Consider the following 13,208-nt stretch of genomic DNA (forward strand, 5'->3'; position numbering starts at 1 on the left):
TTTTCTGGCCAGCCTGCAGGGACCCAAGGCCCTTTTGCAGATAATGCAGCTCCCAAGTGTGTCCTGCCCAACTTCCTACCAACTGCACTCCGGGCTCCCTGCTGGGTCCCCTTGGAGCAGGTGCTGTGCCCCAGGAGGGCAAGGCTGGCTCTGCGCTGTGAGATTCCCCTCTGTAGGGAACGCAGCCATCTGGGTGGTGCAATTGGCCTCCTTGGGGACTTCTCCCTCCTCGTCTCGTTGGGCAGCCAATGCTGGGCCCAGAGTGGCAGGAGGGCACCGCAGCTTCCTTTGATTGACTTTTGTGGGCCTTTCATAAACCTTTGAAATGGGGATTTGTTCAGAGAGTTTTGGAGGACAAAGCAGAGCCACGAGTGTTTCTTGTGGGTTGTATCTGCTGCTCTTTGACTTTGACAGCATCCCCCTGTCGATTTCTCTCTACGGAGGCTGCCTTGCACCGTTTCCTATCACGATATTATGGGCCCCCAAGAGCCTTGAATCGCACGGCTGCAAATCCCGTCTATACTGCAAGTGCTGTACTGTGGAGGGTCTCCATCGGCAGCAGAGCTTCCATCACAAGCAGTTTCAGAGAGCGAGAAAGTCTGCTCTCTCGGTCCAGGTTAAGCACAGACACACACGGAAACCCTTCTCTGCCCTTGGACCATCGCTTAGCAGGCCGCTTCTGCCGAGCATCTGCATTGGACAGAGATGTCGCAAAGGCTTTTAGTTCCCCATTATTCTCATGCTGGCCCTCTGTTTCTTACTCTAAGATTAGACACTCTTCTTAATTTAGGAAGGTGCAGAATATCCTAAGGCCGTGGATCAGGTAAGGACCTGTTGACTGATTCGCTGTCATTTAAGCTGGTCCTTCAGGTCTTCCCACAATGCACCCCCAGCTGCTGTAACTGAGCAGCCCCCCACCCTCAGCTGCTTCCCCCCCTCTTCTCTTTCCTTCTATTTTCCCAGCATTAGAGATTTCCCCAGAGAACTGGATCTTTGCGTAATGCATCCAAAGTAGAATTTATAAACTATCATTATCCTGCTCTATGATTTTATCTATATCCTACACTATATTTACCTAATCATTTTTATAATTTTACTATTAATAGTCACCAGAATTTGTGTGTCTATGTGTGTGTATTATGTATGTATGTATATGGCTCTTAGGATAATCATGCTATATAGCTTTTGGGTAATTATGACAGCTCTCAGACATCTGTTCCATCTTCCCTCTTCTTACTCATTGGAGGAGCTGTGACTGTCCGCTCAGGCAGCGCAATGTCTCCGCACCCACCACCCAGGATGGAGGCAGGACCCCCGGCCTTGAGGAAACCAGGAGGGGTGGACTGGGCAGGGCAGGGAGTTTGCCTCTTGGCCAACTGCTCTCCGGGGCACCCAGGGGCAGCTTCCCAAGGCCTCTGCTTATTCCGATCCTGATCAAAGCAGCTTCTGCCAGGGAAGGGCAGGCTCAGGCTCCGCCTGGCTCTTTCTTTTGGTGCCCAGAGCTTTAGCAGAAAAAAATAGGGAGGAGGATTTGCAATTAAGTCAGATTAATTTAAAATATATATGCACATATAACCATGCAATATCTACTCACTTGGGGCTCGGTGGCGCAGTGGTTAGAACGCAGTACCGCAGGCTACTTCGGCTGATTGCCCACTGACTGCAATTTGGCAGTTCGAATCTCACCTCTTTGCTGGCTTGGAGGCCAGGCACAGGGAAGGGGCTCACCTGACCAAAAGCACCAAGCCGGGACTCACCCTCTGCTTGTCAGGGTCAACAAAGCGGATCCCAAAGTAATCCTTCTCCAGGAGGTTTAAGTGATGGCACAGCAGGTCGAAGAGGAACTGGCCTTTGGCATCTCTCTGCAAAAGAAGGGCCGGAGTCAGGCAGGGCAGCAGCCTGGAGCAGGAGGGATCACCTGTTAGGGATCAGGGACCCAGGCAACGCAGCAGCCACAATTTTCCCAAAGGTGGCACGCCTCCACCCACACGACATGGCAAGGCGCCAGGGGATGGGAGGGAGTCTCGAGATCCAGCCAGAGAGCCCCTCCCGGGGCAGATGCAGCCCCCCCTCCCATTCCGGAGAGTGAGGGTCTTCTGGCAAAGTAGATTCTCCACCAATCATGGCAGAAGCACCTCGTGAATCACGAGAACGTCTGCAGGAACCAAAGGATGAGAAAGGAAACCACTGGACGGGACCTGAGAGGGAGGTGATGTGTGTCCCCCCCCATTCCTCCCCCACTCTTGAATCCCTCAACCTTTGGGACAACCATGATCCGGATGACTGAGAGTCTCCACAGACATGTCTGAAGTGAAAACGTCTCACCCACCGTTCTCTTTGGGAAGACTCTAAGCCCTCCTGGGAGACTGGATGAGGCTCAAGGCTGCCCCTGCTTTTCCCCCAGGGCAGAGTTGCCCCTGTCTCCCTGCACCTTCCCCTCCCGGCAAGTAGGCCACTCGCCCGGCCCAGCTCAGCCCCAGAGCCTCCCTCCTCCAAGGTCCTTGCCTCCCCAGCGGCCGCTCTGAGGAGCTGAGAGGGAGGGGCACTTGGGGGCCACTCAAATCACTCAAAACTGCTGCTAGGAGCCACCAGCAACAAGCAGCTTTTCAGTTACATTCACATTCAAGATCATGTTTGCGGCTGAAGATCTGCTAACGTCTCCCCACATCGACGAAGGGTGATAAGAGAGCAACTGAATCCTACAGATAGACTCTCACTACCTCACTCTTGCTTAACAACTGCTCTAAAAACAGTCGAAAAATCAGATCTGGTCACATGGGTGCCTCAACTTGTGACTGTTCTGAATTACGACTGAAATTCCAGTCCCGAGTGAGGTCGTACATTCAGGACTACCTGTACCTTTTCAGCAAGTCCCTGCCAGGCTCCAAAAGCCAAAGATACACTGAGTTCCTTTCATGCCCCTCACCTACAGACAGAAATTTTGCCAAACTGAAGCAGACTCCTTGCCCCATTAAACACAATCTCTGGGAACGATTAGGGTGGAGCTCTCTTCATCCTTTCTCTCCCACATGAACTATCTAAGCTGCTCTGTCTCTTGGTCCTCTGGAAGGCAGCCCCTCCCTCCCTCCCGGGAATCCAGACTGCTTTCCACCACAGTCTCTCTTCCTGCCTTGGGACTGAAAGCTCTAAACTTCCTCCCTGGGAATCAGCCACCCCTGGTTTTCAGTTGAAGAAAGATTAATGAGCCGACAAATACTGCTAGGCCCCGTGTGGCATTCAGGACCTCTTGGCACCACCCTCCAGCCTCTCTGGTTGGCTTCATTGCTGTGTAGCAGGAGGGATGGACAGGTCCCTCCCACTTGCATTGGGGCAGTCCCACCATGAACCCTGCTGGGCAGCTGGCCAAGGGCGCTTGATGAGGCAACCGGAGCTAGAAAAGAAAGGGAGGCAGACAGTGGCCCTGCTTCCGACTCTGGCTCTGGAGAACGGGGCCGACCTCCCTCACCCCTCCATTGAGAGCCCAGCTACCCCTGCCTCCCCACCACCCACAACAGCCCTGCTTGCCAACAGAAGTTTTGCGAGAAGGATGCCCACAGCCATGCCAAGAATATGGAGAACATAGAGGTTTCTTCTTTCTGAAATCTCCACATTGGGATGTCTGAAGAGCAGCTCTCAACTGAGACCCCGGATTCAGCTGAGAAGTGCAGGCAGAAGCCCCCCCCCCAGAAGGTGCAGCTCAGCCTTTGCAGAGTCCCCCCACAGCAGTCAGGGTCTCGCTCACTGGGCCTCGCCCTCCCCAAGAGCCTGAAGTGCAGTGGCATCCTTCTCTCCACTTTTCCAGGACTCCTTTGTGAGCAGAAAATCTCTGGACTGCCCAACGGCTTAATCTGCATCCCCCTCTTCCTCCTCCTCCTCCCCCCCCCCAGGAGCCAGGATCCATGGAAACCCCTGGGCTTCAGGGCAGAAACAGGTGGCTGGGGGGGGGGGGCTTTTCCCTTTAAGTAAAGGTCCTGGGTGGGGGGGATCTGAGGCTGCCAAACCGCTCCTCAGACCTGGCTGAGAGGATCATTTCAGCTCAGAGTGGCGAGTGGGGCAGGCCCAGAGCCGGGACCTCCATGGGAATCATTCACAAACCAGCGGTGGGGAAGAGAGTCGACCCCTGGGAAGCCGTGGCCAAGATGGAAACCACTGGGAAGATCAAAACATTAATGAACTTCAGTGCAGACAAATGCAAATAAATGCTGTTCTAGGATCGTAATAAAGCTTTGGTTTGATTTGACCTGATCTGAAATGCCATGGGGCTTTGGGGCATCTAGAATTAGAGATTGTCAGCAAAAGATCTGACAGGTCCAGAAATCTAGCAGAATCTGAAGGAGCCGCAGCAGCAGAAGGCGAATGCCAAGCAAGTCCCATTACGGCTGCCACCCCTCTCCACAATCACGAAAGGGGAGGGGGGTTTCCTGGGAGGCACAGAGAAGGCAGAAGAGATGGGGGGAGGGGGATAACCATCCTCAAAGGAAATGGACAATGGAGGAAGTGTGTTTTCTGCTGCTCCAAAAACATGCTTCAAAGGAAAGGATCCAGATTTTAAAAGGCAAAGGAAAGACTAGGACAGAATTGCTTTGTTTAATGTTAACTAAAAACCAGGAGACCCTGAGTTCTAGTCCTGCCTCGGCACAAGGCCAACTGGGAGTCCCTCGGCTGGGGAGGGTCTCCCAGGCCTGAGATGCAGGCAAAACTTGGCCAGAAAACTGCAGGGACCAGGCAGTGGCCAAGAATAGAGACGGACCGGAGGACAAAAACTAACAACAAAAACAGAGAATACTTTCTGAACAAAGGAACGAACTACCTTTCCCTTCAAAAGGGGAAAGGTATTTTTATGTAAATAACTATTTTAAAGCAAGCCTTATCAGGGACATTATGTCAGTGTCTCAGTAGGATGTTACCGGATGCCCGTTTCTGCTGGCGCCTTTGTCCCTCCCACCCCCAGCAGAGTCTCTGTACCCTGAGGACCCCCATGCTGATGGACCACCCTGGCTGTCTTAGAGCTGGTCAGTCCCCAGGGTCACCTAGCCTGAGGTTGCCCTTGGGGTGGGGCTGGGGGGGAGGACAGGTCCTCTTTTACAAGTTGTTGAAAGAAGCCCCTGTGTCTGCTGAAGGCCTCCGTCTCTATGCAGCTGGCTGACGGGCAGCTTCTGCGTTCGTTTTCCTTTCATATGCAGTTTTGTATTTTATAGTTTCATAGCGGCTTTATGCAGGAAGTAATGTAAAAATATATGAAAGAATAATAATCTTTTTTTTTTTACTTTGGCGTCTCCCCTCCCCCCATCCCAGTTCTACAGTGGGGTAAGAGTGGCAGAAGCAGCAGCAGCAGCAATCAAATAGGAACAAAATTTGATCCAAGGGAGAAGAGACCGAAAGTGGTTTTGGGCTGCATTTTCTGCTGAGCTGAAGATTCTGTGTCTGCATCCAGAGAATCAGACTCATGGAGCGAGAAGGGGTCTTGGAGGTCTTCTAGTCCAACCCCTGCCCAAGACAAAAGACTACATACTATCTTGGACAAGTGGCTGTTCAATCTTTCTTGAAAACCACTTCAAATGGCATTCCCTTTTATTGATATAAAGATTAAACATTAGGGGAGCAGTCAAATATCCTTGATGATCTCCTTTAGACCACCAAAAGTGCACTTAACTTGCAGCCACTCCATTCCCCCAAGGAAAAATTGGGAGGAAACTTACAATTCACTGATTGATCATCATCTGCCTAATTTAATAAGAATTTCTTGGTTTTTATTTCTTGTACATTATTTGCGGACTCCCAACTCCAGATAAAGAACCCGTGTGGTCTAGTGATTAAGGCAGCAGGCTGGACACAAGGAGACCAGGAGTTCTAGCCCCAGGAAAAACAGGGTGGGTGGCCTTGGGTTAGCCCCCTCTTCGTCGGGGCAAATCCCTCCTGAAAGTTTTGCCAAGAAAACTGCAGGGACTTCTCCAGACGGTCAACACTGATTAGAAGGTAGACAAAAGGGGAAAAAACAACCATCAAGATAATTCTGAGTGGTTAACATCTAGGAAAACAAACAAAAAATCCTAAAAAGGATAGCAAATAATCGGGTGTTTGTGACAGAAAGCCATTAAATGCAAAGAGGCTTTATGAGGGGCTCCACCAATGGCAGACCCTCGGCAGTTTTTCAAAGGGCAGAGGGAGCTCCCTAGAAGGGGGCCCAACCCCCCCCGAGGAGAGGGTCCCCAGCACAGGCCAAGCAGAGGCCAGTGGGAACCTGAAGGTCCTGGGAGGCCTGTAGAGGCTGGAACTGGACTTGGAAAGCTTTGGGTGGCCAAAGTCCTCCCCAGAGAAGCAAAGTCCCCTGTGTGTGTCTAGTGGCTCTCACTCACCCCTTGGTGGGCAGCTCCAGTTTCTAAGCCTGCTTCCAAGGAGGTTTATTCATGTTGATTACATTTATTTGGCTGCCCGTCTCACGAAAAGCAAGTCTGGGCAGTGTAGAACAATCCAGTAAAACAATAAAAATATAAAACAGTCATTATCTAACCCCATTATGTAATAATTATTAGAAAACATTACAAACTAAAGAGCACAATTAAACAAAAATAATCATAGCTGGAGGAATATTAAGAGCCGCCTCCCTACTCCAGTCCAGAGTCAAAGTGGGGAAGGCCTGACCCTGCCTTGAGACAGCCTCTGGCTGCAAAGAGAGTCCACCGTCCTATCCTGTCCTATGCTGGGAAAAGGGCCTGCTGGCTTTGGCCTTTACTTGCTGGTCAAGCAGAAAGCCCCTGCCCAGGAGGGGGAGCCCTCCAGCCCTGGACTTGCAGTGAGTAAAACCCATTGAACACTGACATAGGAACCAACCAAGCGCCACATATTTTTATACAAGTATAATTCCGCCTTCACAGAATATTAGAGCTGGAAGGGACCTTGGAGGTCTTCTGTTCCAACCCCCTGCTCAAGCAGGAGACCCCAGACCACTTTAGACAAAGGCTGTCCAATCTCTTCTTGAAAATCCCTACAACTTCTGGAAGCTGTCCCACTGATTCATTGTGTTCACTGTCATAAATTTCTCCTTAGTTCTAGCTTGGATCTCACTACGGTTCAGTTTTAAAACTCGACTCATTTCGTCCTCCACAGCCTTCAGGTACTTGGTTAGAAGATTTGCTAGATTTCTGCCCAATTGTGGAGTGCACAATTGGGTACCATCCATGTGCTGATGACCTACAGATACTACCATTTCTCTCCATGGCTTCATATAAATGTTAAAGAGCCGAGGACTGTGATGGCGAAGCTATGGCACACGTGCTGGAAGTGGCATGCAAAGCCATCTCTCTGGGCACATGAGCCATCGCCTGTTGCTCTTCCAGATCCCGGTCTTCATGCGCACACGAGCACCGGAAACCGGACGAGCAGCCGTCTGGTGCACATGCATATGCCGGGAAGATGATCTTCTGATTTCTGGCATACACGTGTGCACGAAGACCAGCTGGCCAGTGAGCTTGCACATGCTGGAAACTGGAAGATCATCTTCCCGGCACACGCATGCACACCGGACGGCTGATCTTCCGGTTTCTGGAACACGTGTGCCTGTGCATCTGTTTTGGCCCTCGGTGCTGAAAAGGCTTGCCAACACTGGCCTAGGAGAAAGAATGGGACAGTCCACCTATTGACGTCCTAAGACAGTCCCACCAATTCCAATCCATGCAGGCAGCCCTGAAGCCCATGCAGAAGAGTACCGGATGCTGCTGAGAGGCATCAGAGCGCCTCAAAGGCTGCCCACTGCAGTCTCCTAGGAGGGGCAGTTTCTATCCCATGCCCCTGAAGGGGTCTGGTGCCCCAAACGAGAGTGCTGGGGAGCAATCATGTCCACAGCCCTTTTATCATCTTTGTCCCGACATCCCAGATTCTCAGCCTGTTCACTGAGAAAATCTCCAACTGCCTCCAGGAAACCAACCGGATCCATTAATCACAAGGGTGGAGCATCCTAATTGGGCCCCCCAGCCCTGGCAGGTAGAGGTGACAACCTGAAGACAGCAAAGAACTTAACAGGAAGGTCCTCCGTGTTCAATCAGATAAGCCACCAAGTGAAGGTGAGATGGGATCCATGACCGCCTGAATGAGTGGGGCAGGTGAGGCAGAGCCAAGGTTCCCAGAGAGGTCTTGCATTCCTGAGCTTGCCCAGAGCCTTTTTCCCTGGAGACGCTGAAGTCCTCCAGCATGAAAGCCTGGGAGGCTCTAACAGCCTCAGGACCCAGGAAGGATCCCTGCTGCAGGAGGGGGGAGCAATGGAATCCAGGTCGAATGAACCTCTGCAGACCCTGGGATTGTCTCGCTTCCCTTTTTCATATAGACTGAATAAAATGTCGCTTGATGCCTTCATTGGCAAGGGGAATTGCATTAATATTTTTGAGTACAACTGAACTCTGTAAAAATTAAAGCATGAAATAATGAGGTGCTGGTTGGTGTCTCTGTGGAATTTCATGCCCTTCTGCCAACCAAGACAGCAGGGGGAGGAATCTCGTGTGGAAGCTGCTCTTCCTGCCTCCCACCCAGGTCTGCCAGACCCACCGCCTGACCCAACGGCGGCGGCCTTGCCAGGCGTTCAGCTCCCCATTGAGCCCCAAAGAGAGCCAGGCGGGCCGAGAGCAAAGCCAGCTCTGCAGAAATGCCAGCAGCTGATGGGAGCCCTTAAGAAGGCCTTAAACAGGGGAGGGAGAGGTCTCCAAAACTGCAACCTCGTGTCTTGCCCGCCTTTTAAATACTCTCAGGACTTCCCGCGATATTTGCAGCTCCAAAGTTAACAAGCCAAGCCTCCTTTTGATTTCTATGGAATTCAAACCAAGAATGCTGGTTTTCCCCTTCTGTTGTGCGTATGAGCCGCTCCTGCTGAATCCAAGTGAGTCTCTAAGAGCAAAGATAGCATCTTAAAAGAAAAAGGTTATGAGAAAAAGAAAAACCAATCTGAAAAGCTGAGATTAAAAGTTCTCTGTCATTTGTAGGTAATGGGCCCATCTTGTGTGTTTGTGTGGTTTTTAATTTCATTCCACACCCAATCAGCAATCCAAAGGAGAATGGATGAGGCTGCTTCTTGGCTGTAGTCTAACCCAACACCTGCAGGGTGGATCTGCTGTAGCCTCTGATGAAAATGACATTTTAATCTCCTCCATTAGGGAATCTTCAGCCACATATTTATATACTACTTCTGGAAGAGGATTTATGGAGGAGAAATACTCCTTCCTTAAGTCCTGAGTTAGACTCTTAGCTCTTTAAAACTGAACTCAGGCCCTGGTTGTTAGGAGTTGGCTCTGCAACCATCACCTGTGGCTAAACCAGCCAAAATTTCCCTTTTCTCCTCACTTGGGCAAAAGCCCCACCTGCCACTCTCTGCTTGCATCCTCCCTAAAAGTGAGCAACTGAAGCCCAGTGAGGTAGGACTAGTATAATAATAATAATAATTTTTATTTGATTAGCCGCAACCCTCTCCCGAAGGACTCGGGGCGGCGTACAATCAAAACGAATAAAAATACACATAAGACAAACATATATACAAAGAGAACAGAGACATATACATATGTGCATGGAGGAGAGTTGACTTATAAGTGAAAGACAATTAAAAACCCAATTTAAAATCCCCTTAAATAAAATTACTAAATTAAAAAACCCATCAGGAGCGTTATGAAGTTATGATTGAGCCAGGCCGGCTATTTGGAATAGGTGGGTCTTGAGCTTGACACGGAAGGAGCGGAGGTCAGTAATGGTCCTAATATCCGGGGGGAAGTCATTCCACAGGGCTGGGCCCGCCACAGAGAAGGCTCTGCTCCTAGGCGCCGCCCCATGGCACTGTCTGGTGGACGGCACCTGGAGAAGTCCCTCTCTGTGCGAGCGGATGGGTCGTAGGGATGTATGGGGCAGAATACGATCCCGCAGGTAACTAGGTCCTGAGCCATGGAGCGCTTTAAAGATCGTAATCAAGACCTTGAAACGCACTCGATAGACCACAGGAAGCCAGTGCAGCTCGCGCAGGAGAGGTGTCACATGGGAGTACTTGGTACTCCCCATAATCACCCGCGCGGCCGCATTCTGGAACAACTGCAGTCTCCGAGTGCATTTCAAGGGAAGCCCCATGTAGAGAGCGTTACAGTAGTCCAGGCGAGACGTCACCAGCGCATGGGTGACTGTGCGTAGGGCGTCCCGGTCCAATAGGGGGCGCAATTGGCGCACCAGGCGAACCTGGTGGAACGCCCCCCTGGCCACGGCTGTCACATGTTCATCCATGGACAGCCTGGCATCTAGGAGGACGCCCAAATTGCGCGCCCGCTCCACGGGGGCGAGTTGAATGCCCCCAATGGCCAGAGATGGAATTATCTGGTTGAACCAGGGAGCCGGAACCCACAGCCACTCCGTCTTGGAAGGGTTGAGCCTGAGTCGGTTGTCATCCATCCAGATCCGTACGGCTTCCACACACCGGGACATCACTTTGACGGCCTCGTTGGGGTGGTTCGGGGTGGAAATGTACAGCTGAGTATCATCAGCGTACAGATGATATCCCACCCCGAAACCACGGATGATCTCACCCAGCGGCTTCATGTATGTGTTGAACAGGAGTGGCGAGAGGACCGACCCCTGTGGCACCCCACAAGTAAGGGGCATAGGGTCGACCTCTGCTCCCCTGCCAACACACGTTGCGTCCGGCCAGAGAGGTAGGAGCCGAACCACCGCAAAACGGTGCCCCGGACCCCCAACCCCTCCAGTCGGCGCAACAGGATACCATGGTCGATGGTATCAAAAGCCGCCGAGAGGTCTAATAGGACCAGGATAGAGGAACAGCCCCTATCTCTGGCCCTCCAGAGATCATCTACCAACGCGACCAAGGCCGTCTCTGTGCTGTGCCCAGGGCGAAAGCCGGACTGGCGCGGGTCTAGATAATCATTCTCCTCCAGATGTCGTGGAAACTGAGAAGCCACCACACTCTCTACAACCTTCGCCAAAAAGGGAAGGTTGGAGACAGGACGATAATTGGCCAGCTCCGTAGGGTCCAGGGAAGGCTTCTTGAGCAAGGGTCTCACCACCGCCTCTTTCAAGGCGGCCGGGAGAGACCCCTCACCCAACGAAGCGTTCACTAGGCCCAGGAGCCAGTCGCGTGTAACCTCCCAGGATGCCAGTACAAGCCAGGAGGGACACGGGTCCAGTAAACATGTGGTAGGTCGCAGTCGTCCACGCAATCTGTCCAAATCCTCGATGACAACCAAGTCAAACTCCTCCCAAAAAGGTTTCTCAAGACTCGCCACTGGCGTCTCGACTGGGCCACTGAAGGGGACCCAATCCTTCCGGATTTGAGCGACTTTATCCTGCAGATATTTCCCAAACTCCTCTGCCCTACCCTGTAGAGGGGCCTCCCGCGGCCTCTGAAACAGAAGGGAGCGGGACACCCGAAACAGGGCGGCAGGGCGGTTCTCTGCGGATGCAATGAGAGCGGCACAATATTGACGTTTGGCCGTTCTCAATGCCACTAGGTACATCCTTAAATGGGCTCGTACCTGTGCTCGGTCAAATTCGGATCGGGAGGATCTCCAACGACTCTCTAGGTATCTCTTGCGGCGCTTCATCACCCTTAGCTCCTCGGTAAACCAAGGAGCCAGGGTGGATCGTTGCCACCGGAGAGGCCGCAAAGGCGCCACCCGGTTCAAGGCCCCGGTAGTCGCATTATTCCACGCGGCCACCAGGTCCTCTACCCGAGGGCGGGTCAGGGCTGCAGGAGGTGGCCCAAGCTCCGTCTGGAACCTGTCTGGTTCTATCAAGCGCCTGGGGCGGAACCATCTAGTGTTTTCCGGTTCCGCCTCCCCGCAGCGAGGGGTAGCACCAGGGAAGTCAAGTCGGAGGAGTGAGTGATCTGACCATGACAGAGGAGTGATGGTTAAATTCACTCCTCCCAGATCACTCAACCACTGGCGAGAGACAAAAACAAGGTCCAAAGTGTGACCTCCCTCGTGTGTCGGGCCTTGAATCATTTGAGTCAGGTCCATGGCTATCATGGAAGCCATGAACTCCCGAACCCCCTCTGATGCTTCTCCCACCGACGGCAGGTTAAAATCCCCCATCACTAGGCAGCACCGGATCTCTTAATAACAAACGAGTGATGGGAGAATGCAATCTAAAAAGGTTAGAGGGAGGGTAGGGGAAGGGAAGGGAAGGGAAGGGAAGGGAAGAAAAAATTCCAGCCAGCTGAAGCAACTGGAGATGAATCTGTCTCTGTGCTTCCACCCAGGCCTCTGTTAGGAGAACCATCTGTTTTCTCCTCTTCACATCAAACATGCCTTGATGAGCCACAATTAAGAACAAGGATGAGACACGCTTGTGTCAGAACAAACCACTTAACACCATTCAAATATTCATAATGAACGGAACACAGAGGAATTCTCCACGATGCATTTTTGAAAGAAAAGAGCCCGCAACACACACAACGGCAGCCTCCAGGTGGCCTGAGTGGCTGAGGGGCTTTGGGGGACGTAGCAGCCCCCATCAAGCTCAGCTCTATGAAAAGCGGGAGTGGGAAGCATCTGCTCTGCTCCCGGCCTGGGGGCTGAAGATCGGGAGCTGGACGCCCCTCCTCCTCCTCCTCCCAAGTGGAAAAGATCAGGCGAAGGGAGAACTTTGCTGGGAAGAGGAGTCTCCTGATGCCTCTGGCTCAGTGCTGACCTGGGTTTCTTTGGGATCTGGATAAAATCCTTACTGCCTAAAGGAATTACTTCAGTTATGAATCCAGGAATCCTCTCCTCCACTTATGATAAATGGCTGGGGTGGGGTGGGGAGTTTCATAGCAAATTCTATACACCAGAACTGGGTTTACTGAAGCTGAGAACACTTTGCAAGGAGAGAGGGGGAACTGGGAACAATTTAAAAAAAATCCCAGTCTTGTGGCATTCAATATACTGCAGCCTCCCTGCCAGTCCAAATGCCAGGCAGGGTCCAGATCTGATACACACCCACCTGGTAAGATCCGCCACTTGGCAGGTGGGCAACCAAGAGACCCTCCCTCCCGTCTTCTCTTTCTCGGAGAGGAAAAAAGCTTTGCCCATAATTCCTGTGGCTTCAGGACTGACCGGTGGGGGATTCTGGGGAAAATGGAGTCCCAAGGGAAGAGAAAGAAGCGGAAGGGCTGTTTCAAGAGAAACCTTTCTGGGCAAATGTTCTCACCGGGAACATCTTTCCCACCCAATGAATGCTATTAAAAGAGCCCA

At 51.9% G+C, this 13,208-nt stretch overlaps 1 protein-coding gene across 1 annotated transcript in view; it reads right to left on the bottom strand.

Annotated features, from left to right (window-relative positions):
* FRMD5 (FERM domain containing 5) overlaps positions 1-13,208 on the bottom strand; it is a 91,124-nt gene that overhangs the window by 27,070 nt on the left and 50,846 nt on the right. The window contains exon 2 of the mRNA XM_081964938.1: positions 1,758-1,862. Within this exon, the coding sequence (XP_081821064.1) occupies positions 1,758-1,862 (105 nt within the window). The remainder of the gene's footprint in view (positions 1-1,757; positions 1,863-13,208) is intronic.

Source organism: Natrix helvetica, assembly GCF_964273705.1.
Source record: "Natrix helvetica genome assembly, chromosome: 12".
NCBI lineage: Eukaryota > Metazoa > Chordata > Lepidosauria > Squamata > Natricidae > Natrix > Natrix helvetica.